Source organism: Lutra lutra, chromosome 16, assembly GCF_902655055.1.
Source record: "Lutra lutra chromosome 16, mLutLut1.2, whole genome shotgun sequence".
In the NCBI taxonomy this organism is placed as follows: domain Eukaryota; kingdom Metazoa; phylum Chordata; class Mammalia; order Carnivora; family Mustelidae; genus Lutra; species Lutra lutra.
In genome coordinates, this window is record NC_062293.1 from 58,367,160 (window position 1) to 58,388,440 (window position 21,281).

Sequence of the window (21,281 nt, forward strand, 5' to 3'; positions counted from 1 at the left end):
AGGCACCCCCGTTTTCTTTTTAATTATATACATGGTTTCCCAGCATCAGGGAGGAATATTCAAATGCCAAAGTTCACCCCTAAGCACCCCCCCTCATCTGCCCCACCCCACCCGGCTGTCCAGGGTAGGTTTGTGAAGCCTTAAGAGGCCTGAAAAGGTTTTCTTCAAAGAGATTATTAAACATTGTTATCATTCCCATGATACAATCCGTCTCCTCTTGTGGCTGTCCCACCAGGAACCTGTGCTCAGTCCCCCTGGCCACCTACACCCAGGCCCCACGCCCTCCAAGATCTGACTCCAGTTTTCATTCTTGGGGATATATCTTTAATGAAGATGTTGAACTATTTAGGGGACAAACGGACTCTGTGTACAAGTTCCACACACAGGCTGTCATGGGCGGCTGTCAGCGAGACGAGACAGTAGGGCCCCAGCATCTGGGTCTGCAGGATGGCTGGCAGCAGCAGCAGCAGGAGGGAGAGAGCAGGCCTGGGGCTCTGCCCTGACACACTGTGTGGCCCTAGGCAATTTATGTAACCTTTCACCTTAATGGCTCCTTTGTAAAAAAAAAAAGGGGGGGGCACCTATCAAGTACCTTCTTGAATTCTTGCGAAAAATACTTTAGACACATACGAAATGCGAAGTGCAGGCCTGGTTCACGGCAGCTGCCATACAGAGCTGTTGTTGTTTTCAAGTTTATTCACTTAAGTAATCTCATGTGGCTCAAACTCACAATCCTGAAATCAAGTCACATGCTCTTTGGACTGAACCTGCCGGACACCCCCACAGTTATTATTTAAAACTCTGTCAGGTCGTAAAACCCCTGGGGCCAGCGGCAGTGCCTGGCACTGTAACTAATCATCCAACATTAATGGAATGAATGAAGGAATGAATGAGTGGAAGGAGTGGAGGGAGGGAGGGAAGGAGGAAATTGACAGATGGGTGGACGGACAAGAGAAGGAATGAATGGAAACGACTGACGGGTGAAGGAAAGAATGGGATAGAGGGAGGAACAGAGGGAGGAAGGCAGGCAGGCTGGCTAAAGGCTTAATAGAGGGAAGCAGGCGCTGACCATTTCTTTCAGGAAACTGCTGCATGGAGAAGAAATACTGAGTTCCGAGGCCTGCACCGGGGTAGCCTGAGGACATAGCAGGAGACCCGCTCAGAGAAACGTCAGCAAACTACTTGTACTATATTTAAAAAAGCGGAATCCAGAAAGCTTCTGCTCTTTCTCTGATGGGGACACATGGGTCCTGACTTGCGTGCTGTCATACACCCCCAACCCTTCAACCCCCGGTACGAGGAAGGGGCACATGAAACACCCCTCTGAGCCCAGAGCGATGGGGGGGCACAATGTGGCAATCACTGGGTAGAGCATGTGCGTGTGTGTGGTGGGGGGTGGACAACGGACTATTCTCACTTCCCTGGGCGGCTCTGTCCTTAGCACACACTGCTTCCCAGGCCCCCGGACAACCCTGTTCCAGAAGAACCGCAAACAGATCCAACGGCATAAGGCAAAAGCAGGCAGATTAATGAAACCAGCGGAGGTTTTTGGGGGCATTTTGGCCCTTGTCTGTCCGAGACGTATTTGGAGGGAAGGTGGGGTGCTTCTGAATTTGAGGCTGGGGACAGGAGACCCCCAGGCACAAACTGTCAAACCCAGGGGAGCCCCCCCGCCCGCCCGCTCAGCAGCCCCCTTCCCGGGTCCAGTTTCGGGCGTTGATGAAGAGCTGGAGCCAGGGGGAGGTGGTCAGGGTGTCAAACGGGGGAGGTCGCCACGCCCACTGCCACGGCCTCACAGCGCGCTCGGGGTGTGGCATGAGAGCCAGGTGGCGGCCATCGAGGGAGCAGACGCCAGCCACACCCCCAGGGGACCCGTTGGGGTTCATGGGGTACTGTTCCGTGGGCTGCCCAGCATCGTCTGCCCAGTGCAGTGGCGCCAGGCCCATGGCTTCGATCTGGGCTTGGAGCTCCGGGGAAGAAAATGCCATGTAACCTGCAGGGAGGGGAAGCAAGACGGAAGGAAGGGCAAAGCTCCCTCATGCCCTTCACCCACCACGCCCCCCAGCTCCGTCCCTCCCCACCCCTTCCGGAGCCTGACCTTCCCCGTGAGCGCTCCACACGGGCAGCACGGCACCCTCCATCCCTCGCAGCATCAGGGCCGGCCCGGGCCCCACACGGACGCTGGCCCAGCGAGACTCGAAGCGGCCGGACAGGTTGTGGCGCAGCACGAGGCTGGGAGGGGTGGGCCAGGAGTCGGGGCCCGGCTCCTCGGCCTGCTGGGCCTCCTCGCTGGGGCTGCCTCCCACCCAGCCCAGCAGCGCCAGCAGCTGACAGCCGTTACACACGCCCAGGCTGAAGGTGTCAGGCCGCTTCCGGAAGCGCCTCAGCTCGGCCCCGGCCAGTGGGTGGAAGGTCACAGCAGCCGCCCACCCTAGGAGGGAACAGGGACGTCAGGGTGGGGCCTGGCATGGAGGGGGGCGGCTGCTCTTCTGTCCCTGCCATGACCCTCCCAGCCCCCAACACACGTGCACGTACACAAACACACGTACACCGATGCACACACGCATACACACACAGGTGCACACACACAGATGCACACACGCACATACCCTCTACAGGGCAAATGCAAGGAGTACAGGTTTATCTGCTTAGATATTGCCATTTGTGGCCCAGAGATGGCCCTTAAGTTTTTCGGCCTGGCCAGCAGAGTACTTTCAACGTTCTTTATTTAACTCCCTAACATTTAAAAATAAGATTTCATATAAAAATCTGGATTCTGGGGGCGCCTAGGTGGCTCAGTTGGTTAGGGATCTGCCTTTGGCTCAGGTCATGATCCCGGGGTCCTCGGATTGAGCCCCGCATCGGTGGGGAGCCTGCTTCTCCCTCTGCCCATGCTTGTGCTCCCCTTGCTCACTCACTCTCTCTCAAATAAATAAAATCTTAAAAAAACTTAAAAAGTAACCACCCAGGGTGCCTGGGTGGCTCAGTGGGTTAAAGCCTCTGCCTTCAGCTCAGGTCATGATCTCGGGCTCTCTGCTCAGCGGGGAGCCTGCTTCCCTCTCTCTCTGACTACCTCTCTGCCTGATTGTGATCTCTGTCAAATAAATAATAAATAAAAATCTTAAAAAAAAAAAAAAGTAACCACCCAAAAATAATCTGGATTCTTGGTCTCTCCTGGAAACCAGAAAGATCTGGCCACGCTGGGCCCGCCCTCGGAGAGCACAATCTACACGAGGCGTAGACGCCTTTAGATGGGGCCCGTGCCACCCCATGCCACCCCGTGCCAACCTGCCTCACATCAGTCACCCCTGGGCCCTGCTGCTGGCGTCTGGCCCAGAACGGATGTACTCCCCAACCCTGGCGCTGCGGAGGTGAGAGACCAGCTCCCGGTCAGGAAGAAGGGAGCCACGGCACCCCTGCAGGAGTGTGCGGGGGAGGGAGCAGGCAGACGTGCGACACCTACCTTTGGCAGAGCCCAGGACGTCCGCGTAGCTGAAGCCGCCCACAAAAGCCACACCACGAAACGTGTCCAAACCGATTGCCCCAGAGCACAGGTCCTGCATGGTCATGTCCCACACCTGGCAGGACAGGCAGGGGCAGCATGGGCAGACACAGCCCGAGGCCCCGCCCTGGCCCCGGCTCTGCCAGCCACCCCGCTCACCTCAAACCCAGCCAAGTGGAAGGCATCTGCCATCTCGCGGTCTCCGTTACTGCCCTCCTCTCGCAGGATGGCGACTCGGGGCACGGGACCACCTGGCGGGGAGGAGGAGTGTCTCTGGGCCAGAGGCCTCCTTCCCTACCACAAAGTCCCCCCACATGCCTTTTCCTGGGCAGGCCCAGGCGTCCAGGCCTTGCGTTCCGCGCCCCGGGCTGAGGGTTGGGGAAGCCGGGCTGGCACAGTCTCCCTCACCGGGCTCGTGGGGCACGGACGCTTCAGGGAAGGTTGGGGGCAGGCAGTAGCTGGGCCCTGTGCGCTCCCGCAGCCCCTGCTCTTCCTCCGCCACACAGCGAGGATCCGCCTGCAGCCGGTCCAGCTGGAAACTTGTCTCTTCCCACACGGCGCGCAGCTGCCCAACAGTGTCCTCCAGGACCACAGCCCCGTTCACGGACACTCGCACCTGCAGGGAGGGGCGCATCTCTCAGGGCCAGGAGTCAGGAGGCTGCCCCCGGGGCTGGCGCATGTGGGCCACGGCCTCCCCGCCATGCACCGTCCTGCCCTTCCTCACCAGGGCGTGGGGCCCGGCATCGCCCGTGGGGCCCAGCTCCAGGCAGCAGAGTCCAGCAGCCCCGTAGCGCTCCAGCACCTGGCCCAGGTCTGCCTCCTGCACCTCAAGCACCAGGCCCGGCTCCTCGGCAAACAACACCGGCAGCACTGGGAGAACGAGGTAGGGGCACAAGGGTGACTGGGGGACACCACGGATGCGGGAGGGTGGTGGCCAGCAGTGGCTCCGGGCTGAGGGACTGGAGGCGGGGATCAGAGGGGACAGGAGGGCTGAGACAGAGGAACCAAGGATGTGGCCTCAGGGTCTATGGGGGGGGTCCTAGATGGGTGAGTCACTGGGCTGAGTGATCAGAGAAGATAGCCAAGGACTTGGGAATGGGGTTGGGGATGCTCCATTTTTTTCACTGGATGCGGGGTCAACAGGGTGGGGCATGCAGCACAGGCCCGAGTCTAAACCACCTGCTCCTCACCATCGACCTCGGGGGCAGGCACATCCACCTCTATCCCACAATTCCCAGCAAAGGCCATCTCCAACAGGCAGGTGATGAGACCCCCATCACTGACATCATGGCCTGAGCAGACGAGGCGGTCTGGAGGAAGGAGAAAAATGCTTAGCAGCCTTGGGGCCCAAACCCCCTTCTAGAGGGTAGGTCCCATGTGCGAATGTGGGCATGCTCCAAGAACTGGAGACCAGGGTGACGGACCCCGGTTGTCCCACCGTTGAGTGCCTGCCACATGCCAGTCACAGGCACCCTCTGCCCCAAGGCCTCACTCACCTCTCAGCAGGCCCTGGGTGACATTAAAGGCACGCGCCAAGTTCTCGGGGACGTCCAGGTTGGGAGGCTGCTCGCCCAGCTGCGAGAAGCACTGGGCCAGAGCTGTGCCCCCAAGCCGGTGCTGCCCAGGGCTCAGAGGCACATACAGCAGACGGCCTGCGGAAACGGGGCAGGGGTGAGGGGGCGGGATGGCTCAGAACGCCCCCCTACCACCGTGCTCGCAAGTACTGAGGTTCCCGGCATGTGGGCGGACCCACAGACCCCCCCAGTCCCAGAGCCAAGACAAGGGGCCCAGACCTCCCAAAGCTGACCCCAAACAGAGGACCCAGCTCAGAATGCACAGTGCAGGGAGGACGGGGAAGCGCCCATACCTCCTCCTCCAGAATGCTTGAGGTCTGGGGTTACAGTGGCCGTAATGTCTGGACACACAGCGTAGGCTGAGATGACCAGCGATCCTGTAGAGCAAGGAGCACAAGAGTGGGGGCGCGGTTGGTGGAGTGTCCAACTCTTGACTTAGGCTCAGGTCATGATCTCAGGGTCCTGAGATCGAGCCCTGTGACCAGCAGGCCCCACACTGAGCGGGGAGTCTGCTTCCCCTCTCCCTCTCCTTCTGCCCCCTCCCCTGGCTCTCACTCGCATTAATTTTTAAAAAAGGTAATCACACACCCATACCCCTGAAACATGTAATAGATTATATGTTAATTTTTTAAAAATTAAAGAAAAAAAAAGGAGTAAGAAAGTGAGATGCCAGCCCAGCCCACAGGTCTGCCCCTTCCCCACGACCCCTAGGCCCTACCAGGAGCCCGCACTGTCTCAGAGCCGACCCGGGCGGCCATGCTGAGAGAGTCCTTGCCACCATCCACTGCCACACCCAAGGCCGCCATCACTGCCACCATAGCCTCACAGGCGTCGGCCAGAGCCGCGCCCTCCCCTGGGAGCTTGGCGGCCCACATCCAGTTCCCGCTGCATTTCACGTCCTGGGGAGCGGCGGACATGGGTGCGTCAGAGACAAGAGAGGTGGGGAGTCTGGGGCGGGGGCGGAAGGGCTGGGAGGTCCGGAGGCGAAGGTGAAGGGCGGAGGCGGATGCCCACCCCCCCACCCCCCAAACTGCTCCGGGACTCACCCGGAGATCGGTGACTAGCGCGAACACCAGGTTGGTGAGGGCTTCGGCCACGGCCAGGCGGGCGGCCACCTTGGGGTCCAGCAGGCTCTTGATGGGCTGCTCTCCTAGAGCAGTGGCGGCCCCGACGAGCTCCTGGTGACTCAGGGCCACAACGGCCACATCTGCCAGGGGGGTCTGCAGGGCTCCCACACACTGCTGCTGGGCCACCAGGCCGCCCACGGAGCGGTCCACCTGCAGAACCAGCTGCAGTTGGCAAGGGGCCAGGGCCTGGGACGCCAGGGCGGTCAGGGGACAGGCATCATCACAGACACACAGGCCTCAGGTGGTGGGAGCAGGGGAGCCGGCCCGCAGGCCCGCTTCTCCCTTGGGCCTGCTGAATCCCCACAGCCTCGGGGAGGCCAGGGGCATGGGAACAGCGGGAAGGGGACAGAGACCGCAGTCTGGACCTTGTTGGTGAGATAGCGCTTGCTGGCCACAGCGGGCAGCCTCAGAACACGCTCCAGAGCCTGGCGCACACGCAGACCTGGGGGCAAGGCCAGGGGCTTCAGCACGGGGAAACTCCTCTGGAGGAAGAACTCCTACAACACAGAAGGTGACAGGGGTGTGAGAGCAGCTGCGGGAGCGCTGGGCACAGACGGGACAAAGCACGTGTCGGGCAAAGGGCAGTTGGAAGAGCTGGGGCAGAGAAGGGAGGAAAGCCGGCCTCCCTCCCACCCCCACATACCTTCCGAGGCATCTTGCCCAGCACCCAATCCAGCTCCAGGTCCACAGGGGTTGGGGGGGACAAGGGGGAGCCATCCTCATGGCCATTTCTTCCAAGAGGGCACTCGCGATCATCCACCAGCACTATCTACGGCCACAGAGCGCAGAGCGGAGGAGACCGTGAACCCGAGCAGGGAATGCTTCCAGAAAGCCAGGCAGAAGCGCTCTCTCCACCCTCTGTCTGGCTTCCCTATTGAGTGCCTGCCCCTGGCCGTCTCCTACACGCTGTCCCCCAGTCTGCGTGCCACTGACTCCCATCCTCCTCTCCTTTTCTCCCCCAGACGGCTCTCCCTCCCTCTAGCCCGGACAAAGGCAGCTCTGAGCCCACGCGCTGCGGCCACCACCAACTCCCTGGGCCCACTCACTCTCCTGTCCCCAGTGATGGTGCCCACAAAGCAAGCCGGACAGCGTTCCCGGGCGCTGACACGACTGAGGAAGTCCCGGTCAAGAGGCCTCAGCAGAAGAGCATTCGACTCCTGGTACTCGGCCCCCCAGATTTCCAGGGCGTTCAGGGTCGGATCCCCAAGCTGCATCCAGGAGGGAGGAGGAAAGGAAAGGGTCAGTGGGCACTGCCCCATCTCTTGTCTTTGCTAGGAGTCTGGGCGCAGGGGGTAGGGGGGAAGAAGGCTGGGGCCGGTAGGGAGGGGAGATGGCCAGACCTCAGGGCACAACACCCACCTGGAAGCGGCTGGTATAGATGACAGCCCCAGCGGGGTCACTCAGCTCCTTCAGGACGTTGCCTAGTGAGAGGGCATGGGGGAGAGGGGGTGAGGCAGCCATGATCAGCCCCGGCCTCCAAAGGAGCCCCGAATTCTGTATACCCTGCAGAACTGTGATTGCACCCCACCCCCCCAGCAACCATCCTGTGGCAGCAGGCTCCCACCCCCCCAGTGCTGAGCCTCTCCTGAAGGTACGGGGGGGTAGAGAATGGGACCCAGGGCCGGGCGGCCACTTGCAGACCCTTGATGCCTCAGCCTCAGTGGAACCTGGCAAGAGGCCAGGGAAGCCAGGTCCCTCATCCCAGTCCCTGTCCTCACCATTGCCGCCAGCGCCCTGATCGTGGAGGCTGCAGATGGGGTTCCCCCTGGAGGCCTCCACACAAGCCCGGATCACACGGTTCATCTTCTGTTCCATCTCCGGGTCCCCCCGCTGCACAGCCCCAAAGTCCAGCTCGCTGGCGTTGTCGCCCTGCACCTGGGGCAAGAGAGGGCAGAGCTGGGCTGGAGGGCTCTGGGAGCTCACGTGCCACCGAGGCCCAGGGCCTGACAGCATCGAGGACTCTGCCCTTGAGCTAGTCCCACTCACCTGCACAGACGACGCGGCTCCACCCCCGACTCCGATCCTGTAGACGGGCCCCCCAACCTTCACCACATCCATGCCTGTGGGGAAGGAAGGCAGAGTCAGAACACGGGGGAATCCAGCAGGAGCAGCAGGAGCGTGAACAACCGTATGGATGACAGAAGCGCCTAGAGGGGACAGCAATGACTATCACAGACGTTCGTGTTCTTCGGGGGAATACAAGCTGGGCAAGTCATGCTCCAGCTTTACCCATACAGGCGCGAAATCAAACACCGCTGTGTCACCTGTCTTACAGAGGACAGGAAACGCCGTTGACCTCTGAACAACACCGGGGTTAGGGGGTGCTGACCTACCCAGTAAAATATGTGCACGGAACAGTCAACTTCCACAAAAGTCAACTACTCAGAACCTACTATCAACCAGAAGCTTTACTAATGACGGTCGATTAATAATAAACGATAGAAAGTAATAAACTGGGGTGCCTGGGTGGCTCAGTGGGTTAAGCTGCGGCCTTCGGCTCAGGTCATGATCCCAGGGTCCTGGGATCAAACCCCGCATCGGGCTCTCTGCTCAGCAGGGAGTCTGCTTCCCCGCCCCCCAGCCTGCCTCTCTGCCTACTTGTGATCTCTGTCTGTCAAATAAATAAATAAAATCTAAAAAAAAAAAAAAAAAAAGTAATAAACTAATAAAAACCACTGAGCAACACGTATTCTGTGTGTTACACAGATGTTGTGTTCTTACATTATACGTCACACTGTTCTCTCACAATAACGTAAGCTAGAAAAAAGAAAACATTCAGAAAATTAGAAGAAAGATACATTTACAGGACTGTCCTGTATTTATTGAAAAAATTCACAGACAAGTGGACGTGCCCGGCTCAAACCCGTGTTGTTCAAAGGGCCAACTGTGATTTAAAGCTCACAAGAGGGAGCTGATTCATCGATTACGGTATATCTGCACACTGCAACACTATCCCCCCAGAAGAGGATCACATACGATTTTGTATATTTATCAATACAACATGATCTCCAAGATATACTGCTAAGTGAAAAGAGCAAGGTACAGAATTATGGGCGCCCCTTTACAATTGCATCAGTAAAAAAATAACAGAAATAAGTAACAGCAGAGCTGGAAGACTTAGGCCCGGAAACCGGTTAGTAGACCTAAACGAAGGGAAACAGAGCTCATGGTGACAGAGAAAAAGGTTTAATATTCTTATGATGGCTGTGTTCGCCAAAATGATCTGCACTCAGCCCAATCCCTCTCATAATCGAGCTGCCTTTCTCACAGAAACAGAGCAGCCGATCCTAAAATCTGTATGGGAACATAAAGGACCTAGAACAGCCAAAACAATCATGAAAAAGGAGGACAAAATTGGAGGACCCACATTGCCGGCTTTTAGCATTTACTACAAAGCTGTAGTAATCCAGTCAGTGTGGTTCCAGCACAAGCACTGATACATGGATCTATGGGCTGCGAACCGTGAATCTGTAAAGGACTCTTACGTTTATGGCCAGTTGATTTTTGTTTCTGTTCTTCTCTTAAGTAGGCTCCACACCCAACATGGGGCTTGCACTCACAACCCCAAGATCGACAGTTGCTCTACGGACTGAGCAGCCAGGAACCCCTGGGGCAACTCATTTTTGAACAGTCCCAAGACCATTCAGCAAGGTACAAATGAAGAGTCTTCAAGACGTGGCATTAGGACGACTGGATATCCACGTGTAAGAGAGATAAGTTAGATTCCTACCTCACACCGTATTAAAAAAAATTCACTCAGAATGTGTCAGAAGGGCATGTGGGTGGCTCAGTCTATTAACCGTCTGCCTTCAATTCAGGTCATGATCTCAGGGTCCTGGGATCAAGTCCTACATCGGGCTCCCCGCTCAACAGAGAGCCTGCTTCTCCCTCTCCCACTCCCCTACCACCCCGCTCAAGCTCTCTCTCTCTCTCAAATAAAAAATCTTACAAGAAAAGACAAACAAAAAAAAGTATCAGAAACCTCAATGTAAATGCTATAATAACATGACAAGAAAACACAGCTGTCGTCTTTATGACCTTGGCTTAGGCAATGGTTTTGTTCGCCTTGACATCAAAACCATAAGCAGCAAAAAAAGATAGAGATAAACCTGACTTGACCAAAACTAAAAACATCTGTGCTTTCTTTGTAAAACATCACAAAAAAGTAAAAAGAGCAGGAAAAAATACTTGCAAGTCATGTATCTATCTGATAACTGTTTAGCATCCTGAATACACAGAACTCTTTTATAACTACACACACACACACACAAAAACCTGATCTAAAATGAACAAAGAATCCCCCCCCCCCAAAAAAAGACAAAGAATCAGACAGACATTTCACACCAAGGATGATCTCTAAACGCACGTGAAAAGATGCTCAACGTCATTAGCCATTACGGAAATGCAAACCCCAACCACAACAAGATGCCACTTCACGACACAGGGTGGCTAGAATCAGAGACCGGTAACAGGAGTTGGTGAGGATGTGGAGAAATCAGAACCCTCTTACACTGCTGGTGGGGGCCGAGGGGGAGTGCAAAGTGGTTTGGAGATGAGTCTGGCAGTTTTTTAAAAAGCTGGACACGGTTCCCGTGGGAGCCCCCATTTCCACTCACAGTTCTACAGACTGGAGGCACGAGAACATATGGGCCCAGAAAAACACGTACACGTGTGTTTACAGCAGCACTACCCACACCGGCTGAAGAACCCAGGTGTCTACCAACTGACGCACAGACAGACACAGAAGAGGCCTGGCCCTGGAAAGGAATGAGGGTCTGGTTCATGCTACCACACAGATAGTTCTTAAAAACACGGTGCACAGTGAAAGGCGCCAGACACCTAAGGCCACATCCTGTGTGATTCCATTCACGTGAAATGTTCCGAACAGGCAAATCCACAGAGACAGAAGTCGATGGGCCGACGCCAGGGGCTAAGGGAGGAAGAGACTGCTAACGGGTGTGCTGGTGACAATGACATTCTGGAATTAGTGGGGCTCGAGGCAAAGCTTTGTGTGTATCCTAAAAAACCTCTGCCTTGGGGCGCCTGGGTGGCTCAGTGGGTTGGGCCGCTGCCTTCGGCTCGGGTCATGATCTCGGAGTCCTGGGATAGAGCCCCGCATCGGGCTCTCTGCTCGGCGGGGAGCCTGCTTCCTCCTCTCTCTCTGCCTGCCTCTCTGCCTGCTTGTGATCTCTCTGTCAAATAAATAAATAAAATCTTTAAAAAAAAAAAAAAACCTCTGCCTTGTACACTTTAAAAGGGTGAACTTCAAGGTACCGGATTACATCTCAATAAAGGGGTCATTAAGAGAAAGAAGCGCGTGCCTGTGTTATTTCTTTTAAAAAAGGGACAAATTCGCATACAGGTCTGTTCCTAGATGCAGGGAAATCTCTCTGGTCAGACACCCAAGTCACTGGCTACCGCTGGTTACCTCTGGGGAGGGAAACTGGGAGGTCAAGGGAAGGACACTTTTCACTGTGTGACCTTTTCTGCCTTTTCTGAACCATGTGACTGGGTCACCTCTTCCAGGAACGCAACCCGGTTCTTATCTTGACTGCAGCACACGAGCCAGCACACGATGGGGCCTACCGGATGTTTGCCCCCCTGAACTGGGCGGGCAGATAAACGCCCCTGGTGCACGACAGGCGCTGAATAAACACGGGTGCCCCCCCGCCGCTGCGAGGGAGGAAACCGGGGTGCACACAGAGTCAACGCAGACCCAGTGCCCCCCTGGCAGAAAGCCCTGTCCTGCCTTGGAAACCTGCCCTGGGCGGACGGCCACGAGCCAAGAGATGAAAAGCCAACCCAAGGAGTGGCCTCCAACTCCCCTTCAGCAGCGAGGCAGGCAACGCTGGCTGGCACTGCAGGGAAAGGGCATCGGCTCCTACCTGGCTCTGGGGGTTCCTTGCTCACGTGTTCAGCTTCCATGGACCCAATGCCCCCGCTAAACATAATGGGTTTGATCCACTCACGCCGCTGGCCATCTGGGAGCTGGAGGCCCAAGGAGCGGGCGAAGCCTAGAGCGTGGACAGCCCAGGGAGAGAGGACAGAGTGCAGTCACCCAGTGTCCCCCAGTGCCCACTTGGTCACAAGCCCCCCCACCTCTGGTACTCGGTGTCCGTAACCCTCAATAACCCCAGCCTTACCGGCCAGCACTGGCTCCCCAAACTTGTTGCCGTAATCAGAAGCCCCATTACTGGCCTCGATGGCGATCTCCAGGGGCCTGGCAAAGTTCTCAGGATACTGGAAGCTTGGATCCTCCCAGGGCAGATTATAACCTGGAAGGAAAGCAGAAAGTTGACTGGACCGTTAAGACAGAAGACAGAGGGGCCAGAGTCCTTCGGAAAGAATCTAACTAAGCCACCAAGACCACCCGTGAGGGTAGAACGTCCCATTTTAGGAACTTCTGTTTCAGGAAGGTGTAGGGCGTACGGTACAGCACGGACCTTGCTCCCCGGCTCCCACGCCAGCCCTCCGAGTCTCAGGATCGGGGTTCTTAAGGCTAAGAAATTGGGACTTTGGGGGCGCTAGGGTGGCTCGGTTGGTTAAGCGGCTGCCTTTGGCTCAGGTCATGATCTCAGGGTCCTGGGATCAAGCCCTGCGCTGCGGTCCTGGCTCAGTGGGGAGCCTGCTTCTCCCTTTTTCTCTTTCTCAAATAAATACATTTTTTTGAAAAAAGAAATTGGGACTTTGGGGGGCAGGTGCGGTCATGAGACTGACCCAGTATCATGTTTCCTTGCTGAGCAGGTGCTGGTTTATAAAGAAACTGGCAGTTGTGCAAAGCCTTCCTGGTGACTTGGGTTTCCCTGGCCTAGAGTCCTCCTGGCGACAGCTGGTGACAGGCCAGCTGCTCCAGAGCCCTGCTTCCCAAGAAAAGGCACCCAGGATGACCTAAGAGACAGAGAAGTGCTCCACTACCGCCAGGACAAGGGAGAGATGGCAGGGAGGACAGCGGTGGGACCTGGGATGTGCAGGTTTCCAAAGCAATAGCCAGCGGTGCCAGCCACCACGTGGGCCCCGCGGCCTGTGCACTGGACGTCTCGGATCCGGCCTCCGGTGCCCGTGGTCGCACCGCTGAAGGGGGCCACTCCTGTAAAGAGATGGGGGAGATGTATGTGTACCAAAGAGACAAACCCCAGCTCTGACTACCCCACTAAAAATCAGGATGGGGGGGCGCCTGGGTGGCTCAGTGGGTTAAAGCCTCTGCCTTTGCTCGGGTCATGATCCCAGGGTCCTGGGATCAAGCCCTGCATCGGGCTCTCTGCTCAGCAGGGAGCCTGCATCCTCCTCTCTCTCTGCCTGCCTCTCTGCCTATTTGTGATCTCTGTCTGTCAAATAAATAAATAAAATCTTTAAGAAAATCAGGATGGGGTGCCTGGGTGGCTCAGTCAGTTAAGCGTCCGACCTGATCACTCAGGTCTTGATCTCAACGTGGTGGGTTCAAGCCCCGAGTTGGGCTCCATGTCTGGCATGGAGCCTACTTAAAAAAAAAAAAAAAAAAGAAAAGAAAAGAAAATGGGGCGCCTGGGTGGCTCAGTGGGTTAAAGCCTCTGCTTTCGGCTCAGGTCATGATCCCAGTGTCCTGGGATCGAGCCCCACATCGGGCTCTCTGCTCAGAGGGGAACCTGCTTCCCCCCCCCTCTGCCTGCCTCTCTGCCTACTTGTGATCTCTGTCAAATGAATAAATAAATAAATCTTTAAAAAGAAAGAAAAGAAAAGAAAAAAATCAGGGTGACTAGCCTCCCTCATTGTTTTTCCCAGGCCCAGCCTGGAGGACCTACCCTCTGCACCACCTTCTGATCTCACTGACCCATCCTTGGGACCTGGCTCACCTGTGGGGAAGTTGTGGGTCTCCGCTGTGAAGACTACATGTCTCAGGGCCCGCTGCTGCCGGAAGCAACTTGGCTGTGTGGGGTCCTCGGGCCGTAGGAATTGGACTTCCTTCCCTTGGATTGCGCTGCGGACACATTGGCCGTGGACCTTGCTTCCTTCCTGCAGCCTCCCCTCCCCTGTGCTTGACATCCCTGCTGGCCTAGGGCACAGCCCACCTGCTGTTGTCACAGAACTTGAGGACGTTGTTGGGGTTCGAGGACGCCTGAGTGCTCATGATGGACTCAAAGAGGGAGTGTGCCAACTTCTGCCCGTCCATGTGGAGCAGCCCCTTGAAGAACCAGTGTCGGCTGTGTTCACTGCAGGGGTGACGCGGGGAGGGAAGGACAGGAAGAAAGCTGGGTCACTTCTCACGCCGTGCTGTCTTCTCAGCAAGCAGCACCAGCTAACGGCCAACTCTTTAGTAAAGAACAGGTCAGAACAGATTCCAAAAAGCCTTAACCTTCAAATGTCCTCTCACTGTGGATTGTGCAGATCCAAAGTGAATCTGCAATTGAGATCTGGGTGTAGACTACCGGGGGGGGGGGGGGGGAGGAGCCCAGGCCCTCAACCAGACTCGGGGACACCCCCGAGCCAGAGGAGAGCACAAAGGCAAGTCCCTGTGCTCTTCCCTTCCAATCTCCACGGGCTCACACTTCAGAACATCCCCATCCCGCCCCCCCGCCCCACCCCACCTATTGGACTGAGCCAAGTCGAAGGCCTCCACGGTGCTGGGGTTCCGCTGTAGCTCCTGGAAGCGTTTGGTGTAGAAATCCAGGTCCCAGGAGTCTAGGGCCAGGCCTAGAAGACAACCCGGGAGAGCTGACTGGCGGACTCAGGCCACCGGGCCCCAGGGCTCAGTCCCGTGACCGGCCTCGCCTGCGCCTCCCTCCCAGGCATCCCGGCTCACCCAGCTCCTGGTTGGCCTTCTCGAGGGCACACCGGCCCTCAGTGAGGATGTTGATAGAGCCGTTGAGGGGCGTGGAAATGCTCCCAAGGGAGAAGCTCTGGATGGGACGGGGGAAGTGCTGTTCTGTCATCCGGTCATGGAGGGTGGCCAGGGCGATGGCCTTCATCTCAGCTGATGGGGGTTGGGCGAACTAGAGGCAAACACACACATACACATACACACGACTGGAGGTGGAGGGCTCAAGTCTGGACAGAATGGTGCACGCTGGATCCTCCCAGTCACGCAGGGTCTGCCCAAAGCTCATCTGCGTGGTGCCCGTGCGCCAATTACTAAGACACGCCCCGTGCAGGCACGAGCCCCTGTAAGGTACACAGATTAGCAAGGGGAGCATGGGCTGGACGTCCTTCCCATTTAGCCCTCGACCAGGAAGTCTCAGACACTGAACAACCTGCAAACAGGACAGGCCCAAGGCCAAGAGTTCCTCCCACTTTCTCCTGAGTTCAGGATCTAATCTCTTTTCCTTTTTTTTTTTTTTAAGGTTTTATTTATTTATTTATCTGATAGAGCCAGCTAGAGAGGGAACACAAGCAGGGGCAAAGGGAGAGGGAGAAGCAGGCTCCCCGCTGAGCAGGGAGCCTGATGTGGGACTCGATCCCAGAACTCTAGGATCATGACCTGAGCTGAAGGCAGATGCTTAACCGACTGAGCCACCCGGGCGCCCCAGGACCTCATCTCTTTGATCTCTGGCCCAGCTCCTCCTCCCCGTCACCACAGGCGGCCAGACGCCTCACCGAAAGCAGGTAGCGCCGGGTGGTCTCCACGCGATCCACAGCCCCCAGCCCAGCGGCCCGGCACACTGACACGACGTTGGTGGATGCTGGGGTGGAGAAGTTCAGCCTGAGGAGTGGGCCAGCCGGTTAGGACCTGAGACCACCAACAGAGAAGGTGGATCCCCCCCGACCCCTGTCCCGCTGACCTCTCACCTCTGTCCCCCTCACCAGTGGCCTCTAGCCTCAGACCTGGGCACCAAGAGACCTGCTTTGGAAAGTCACTCAAATCAAACCGGAACTGTCCTTCCAGCCTAAAATGCTTGGATTTCTACCTCTCAGAGTGCAATCTGTTCAACTTCTAGAACATGCCTGGTAGCTGGCTCAGTCTTTCAAAGATATCTTCCCTAATGGGGAAGGCACATGTACGGCTTTCTAAGCAGGGAGTAGGATGGAGTGAAGGAAAAACAGATCTGTCAAGGGTGGCAGGAGAAGGAAGAAGAGGAACGGGAGTGGAAGGGGTGGGCAGTGCGTTTGGAAGGGAGTTTTGCTTGAGAACACAGAAGGCATTTACCCCGGGCTGAGACACTCACCTGGGCCCAACCTCCAGCAGGAGGTCATTGGAGTCAGGATGGAGCCAGGATTCCAGAGCAACGTCCCCTGGTAACAAGGGGCAGCCAAAGAGCCACGTCAGCTTTTTCATCTCCTCGGCACTCGGACGGGACTTGGCTGCAGGGAAACAGGACAGGGATAGCCTGAGACCCTGCCCGGCTGGGCACACCTCCTCCCCGAAGTCCAAAACTTGGCCCAACCTGTCCAGTTCACGTTGTAGCACAGCTCTGTCTTGACACCCTGCAGCGCTGGGAGGTGCCCTTGGAGCTTCCTCTGAGTGTGTCCGGAAGCGGCCTTCTCATGGCCAGAGGGATGCACATAGAAGTGAAGAACCGAGGCCATCGCTGGAGTTGTCTGTTATGGAAAATGACTTAGGTCCCTGAAAGGTAATCAGCTATCACCTGTCAAACTGATTCTGGATTTCCAAGACAGCTGAGGCTTTGGAGGCATTAGGGATGGGGTGGGGGAAATGGGCATTCAGAGAGACGAGGTACTCTGAAAACCGGTTTCATCCTGCAAAATGTGGGAACAGGGAATACAGGTACATCCTGAGCACACGATCCTTGAGCACCTGCACGTTGCTGGGCCCCAGGAAAAGTCTTAGGAACACAGCTGTGAAGAAGACAAAAACCATTTCTGCCCTCACAGACCTTGTGTTTTATTGAGGGGGTCAGGCAAGCGCCCAAACATTTCCAGTCCAGTGTGGGCAAGGCCGAGAGACTGCGGCGACCAGCCTAGCACTTGAGGAGTTAGGGAGGACTTTCTGGAAAAAAAGCATCGAAGTGTAAATCCACACGATGAGCTGGACAGGCCCAGCTGGTGGAGTCAGATGACACCCTTCTTCTGGTATGCCTCTGCCTTCTGGCTGCTCCTTCTCAGCCACCTGTCGGGGGCCCTGCCCTTCACTCTCTTCTGTCTACACACTCTTCCGAAGTGTCTTCCAGACTTGTGGCCTTAAATACCACCTGGTAGATTGAGCCAACGAAACTGCCAGGATTCAACCATTTTTGACCCAAAACAGCAACTTCATCTCATTCGCTATCTGCCAACAGATTCCGTAACGTATTCAACCCTGACTCTCCCCGACACTCCAAACTAGTACACTAACATGCTCACGTGACATCTCCACGTCGATGTCTCATAAACACCGATGGCAGTCTGTCTGGGCCAAAACAGAAAATCCAATTTCTCCTTTCTCCAGACCACCTGTTCTCCCAGTCTTCCCCATTCAATCAGCACTATCAAATCAGCCGCTCACACCAAAAACAGTCAATCTCGCTCCTTCTTCCTGAGCCCTCTCTATATCCAATTCATCAGCAAATCTATTTCCAAACATATCCCAAATCTGTCCGCATCCTTTTGTCTCTGCTACCATTGCTCTAGTTCAAGTCACCACCATCAACCACTCGAGGCCCCCCGAATAGGACCTGATTCCACTCCTGCCCCAACCACACACCATTTGCCATACTTCAGCATAGTGAGATCACAGCTACTTATCACACATGATATAAACTTCTGACTCAGGACCCTCGCTCACCTAGTCCGGCCCCCTGCCCACTTCTCCAACCCAATTTCACACCACGATCTTTTTCACCCGCAACAGCCCACCACACTGGCTTCTTTTCTAACTTGCCAACCTCAGTTTTGGAAGGCAATTTTCTCACCTGGATTATTTGCATTGCTAGCACTTTTTTTTTTTTAATTCTACTTATTTATTTGACAGAGAGAGATCACAAGTAGCCAGAGAGGCAGGCAGAGGGAGAGGGGGAAGCAGGCTCCCCGCCAAGCAGAGAACTCGATGCGGGGCTCCGTCTCAGGACCCTGGGATCATGACCTGGGCCTAAAGCGAGGCTTAACTCACTGAGCCACCCAGGCCCCTTGGCTAGCACTTTTTTTTTTTTTTGAAGATTTTATTTATCTGACAGAGAGAGAGACAAGCAGAGGGAAAAGGAGAAGCAGGATCCTCGTTGAACAGAGGGCCCCATGATGCGGAGCTCAATCCCAGGACCCTGGACCAAGACCTGGGCCCAAGCAGAGCCACCCAGTTGCCACGGCTAGCATTTTCTTATTTAGATTGCTGGTGAAATCACCTTCTTGGAAAGGACTTCCTAAACCCACTCCTCTGAATAAGCCACTATCAGACATCCCTATCTTGATTTCCTATATAGTAATTTAGCAGTACCTGGAATTTTATTTATTATCTTACATGTTACTTTACTTAGCACCTGACATTTTAATTTATTTAAAACTCTACCTTCCCCACTAGAACAAAATCTCCATGGGGGCATGGACTGTAGCTGTTTCATCACCACTGGATTGTCAAGGCTTGGAAAAATAGGTGGGATCTAAAAGCGGGGGGGGGGGCCTAATAAATAAATAAAATTAAAAAGGAAAAAAAACCACTAGTATTTGTAGAGTGACTGAAGGAACTCTTGATGTCCATCCCTCAGGAGCCACTCCGGCCCTTTCAGGCCAGGCCTCGTTTCAGGGAGTGATGCTGGATTCCATTCTCAGCGCTCCCCATCCCATTCTGATCACCCTTTCTAAAGCTACGCCCGTCACCGTTGTCCTTTACACCGTAACTGCCACAGGATTTATCCCATAGAAACGATTTGCCTTATTAGAGGTATTAGTCACGCGCCAAGAACGCAGGGGCAGGGCTGTCTACATCATGGCTGTGCCCCCAGCGACTAGCAGGACATAAGCAAGGCAGTCGGCAGGTTTTGTTGCTGGAGGGAACTGGGTAAGAGGAGCGGACTTTGACTGGGGTGGGGGGAGTCTCCCCTGACTCGCGTCCACGACCGCGCGCATGGTCGCAGGAAAGGGACCCGGCTGGAGGCAGCTCGGCCCGCTGCGGACCCAGAAGCAGCCTGCATCAGGCCCGGGATGGGTGGAGAAAGAAAGGGATGCAGCAAGCAAGATAGCATGGACAGCCCGGGACAGCAATACCCACGTGAGAAGTTTCCAGGGACAGAGTTCGTGGAAGTATGGCGCGGGCGGTGAGTCATCCAAGCGCGCCACGGGAAGAGGCGGGCGCTGATGGCGCCCCGCCCACTTCCGCGCGTCCCCGCGCCGGCGCCTGGGTGCGTAGGCTTAGCGGGCCACCAGGCGGTGCAGTTAGGGAATCTCTCCCGAGCCGCGCTGGGGTGGCTCAGTCAGTGGGTCCCGCGACTGCTGTCACCTGGGGATCTGATCTCAGGGTCGTGGAATCGAGCCCCGCATCGGGCTCCCTGCTCTGTACAGGGTCTGCTTCTACCTCTCCCTCTCCCTTTGTGCTCTTTCTTTTTCTTTCTCTCTCTCAAATAAAGAAATAAAGATCTTAAAATTTAAAAAAAAAAAAGGATTAAGGGGAACAAAGTACAGTGGGGGACACCCAGAATGTAGTAACAGCAGACGGTGCTTCCCGCCTGTAGGCTTAAAGGGACAAAGGAGGGAATGATGTCATCCCTCTGCTGGAGAGATGGAACTGATGTGGGAAACAGGGAAAAGAAAAATTAAATGTCCTTACGGCCTACGGACAAGTCCTTGACTCAGGCAGAGTGACAGTCCTCTAGAAACTCATCTGCCTCCATGTCAGTGCTTTACTAAGTGCAAAAGTGAATCTTAGCCCAACCTCCAGGATCCTGCAAGTCTACTTTAACATATAAAAATTCCTTTGGGGGGTGCCTGGGTGGCTCAGTCCGTTAAGCCTAGTCTGTCAGCTCCAGTCGTGATCTCAGGGTCCTGGGGTTGAGCCCCACATCGGATTCCCTGATCAGCAGGGCGTCTGCTTCTCTGTCTCACTCTCCCTCTGTGTGCGCTCCGTCTGTCTCTCTGTGTGTCTCTCAAATAAATTAAATCTTTTTTTAAAAAAATGTAAAAATAATAAAAATTCCTTTGGAAACTTCCTTTATCACCACCCTCAAGATACAGGCTGGCAATCATCCCCTGAGCATATGACCCACCAATATACATATAAAGGGTCTCATGACCCCTCAAGGTCTTAGAAACCTTGCTTCCAAAACGCTGTCCCTAACGTCCTCCCAACTTGAAATTTATAATGGGCCACTCCTCATGACCCCGGTGCATCTCTTTCTGTTCATGGCACGTGTCCCCGTGTTTTAATAAAATCAACTTTTTGCACCAAAGATGTTTCAAGAATTCTTTCTTGGCTGTCGGCTTTGAACTCTGACATCTTTTCTACATCATAGCCATGAAAGAAAGGCATCCGACAGGGCAAAGGAGGCAACAAGTACAGTGTTCAGGAAGAAAGGAAAGGAACACTTTGTTCTCTCTCCTGTCCTCAAGTTCCCACATAAACGGTTTTTGTCTCTCATTTGCCAAACCTAATCTGAAGCCTGAGGGCAAAGAAGCTGGAGTGGTGTGCTAGGACAAACACAGTACTTGGCAGAGTGGTCTTTTTTAATGAGTCAGACAACAAACAACTATTCAGAGTAGAAGGTGAAAGTCTTTATCTTCATCTCTCTCCTTATTCATTCCCCTCCTCGGTACAGGTTCAAGACAATGGTAAGGCAAGTGGGGCACCTAGGGTGCAAACCTTATCTTGGTTTCATTCCCTTTAGGCACTCCTTGGCGCCATCCAGTACCTACCTTCCAGAACCTTCCAGAACTTTCCAGGAGCCTTAGTTTGCTCAGCTCTCTGGTCCTATTTCCTTCACATTTTCTTTCTTTCTCTCTTCCTTTCTCTTTCTTTCTTTCTTTCATTCTTTCTTTCTGTGCGTTTGTGTGTTTTAAGTAGGCTCTATGACCAACATGGGGCTTGAACTCACAACCCTGGGATAAAGAGTCACCTGCTCTACCAATTGAGCCAGCCAGATCCCCCTCCTCCTCATTTTAGTACTTCCAGAGCACCATCAATTTTCAGTTTTCACCTCAAAATAGTGACTTCCAGATTTATCTTTTTGGCCCTAATCCCTCTCTTGA

At 55.2% G+C, this 21,281-nt stretch overlaps 1 protein-coding gene across 1 annotated transcript; it reads right to left on the reverse strand.

Annotated features, from left to right (window-relative positions):
* Positions 1–307: 307 nt before the first annotated feature.
* Positions 308–19,409, reverse strand: PFAS (phosphoribosylformylglycinamidine synthase). The gene is made up of 28 exons (XM_047707791.1): positions 19,312–19,409; positions 16,559–16,737; positions 16,340–16,475; positions 15,771–15,876; positions 14,980–15,169; positions 14,765–14,870; positions 14,249–14,389; positions 14,033–14,157; positions 13,162–13,290; positions 12,347–12,478; positions 12,089–12,217; positions 8,190–8,263; positions 7,922–8,078; positions 7,563–7,624; positions 7,250–7,411; positions 6,847–6,972; positions 6,569–6,700; positions 6,123–6,353; positions 5,795–5,975; positions 5,370–5,453; positions 4,999–5,154; positions 4,693–4,812; positions 4,227–4,372; positions 3,911–4,118; positions 3,662–3,753; positions 3,464–3,578; positions 2,099–2,431; positions 308–1,993 (listed from the first exon to the last, which is right to left on the reverse strand). The coding sequence occupies exons 2-28, from the start codon at positions 16,698–16,700 to the stop codon at positions 1,683–1,685; spliced, it is 4,026 nt and encodes a 1,341-aa protein (XP_047563747.1). The 5' UTR covers positions 16,701–16,737; positions 19,312–19,409; the 3' UTR covers positions 308–1,682.
* Positions 19,410–21,281: the final 1,872 nt, after the last annotated feature.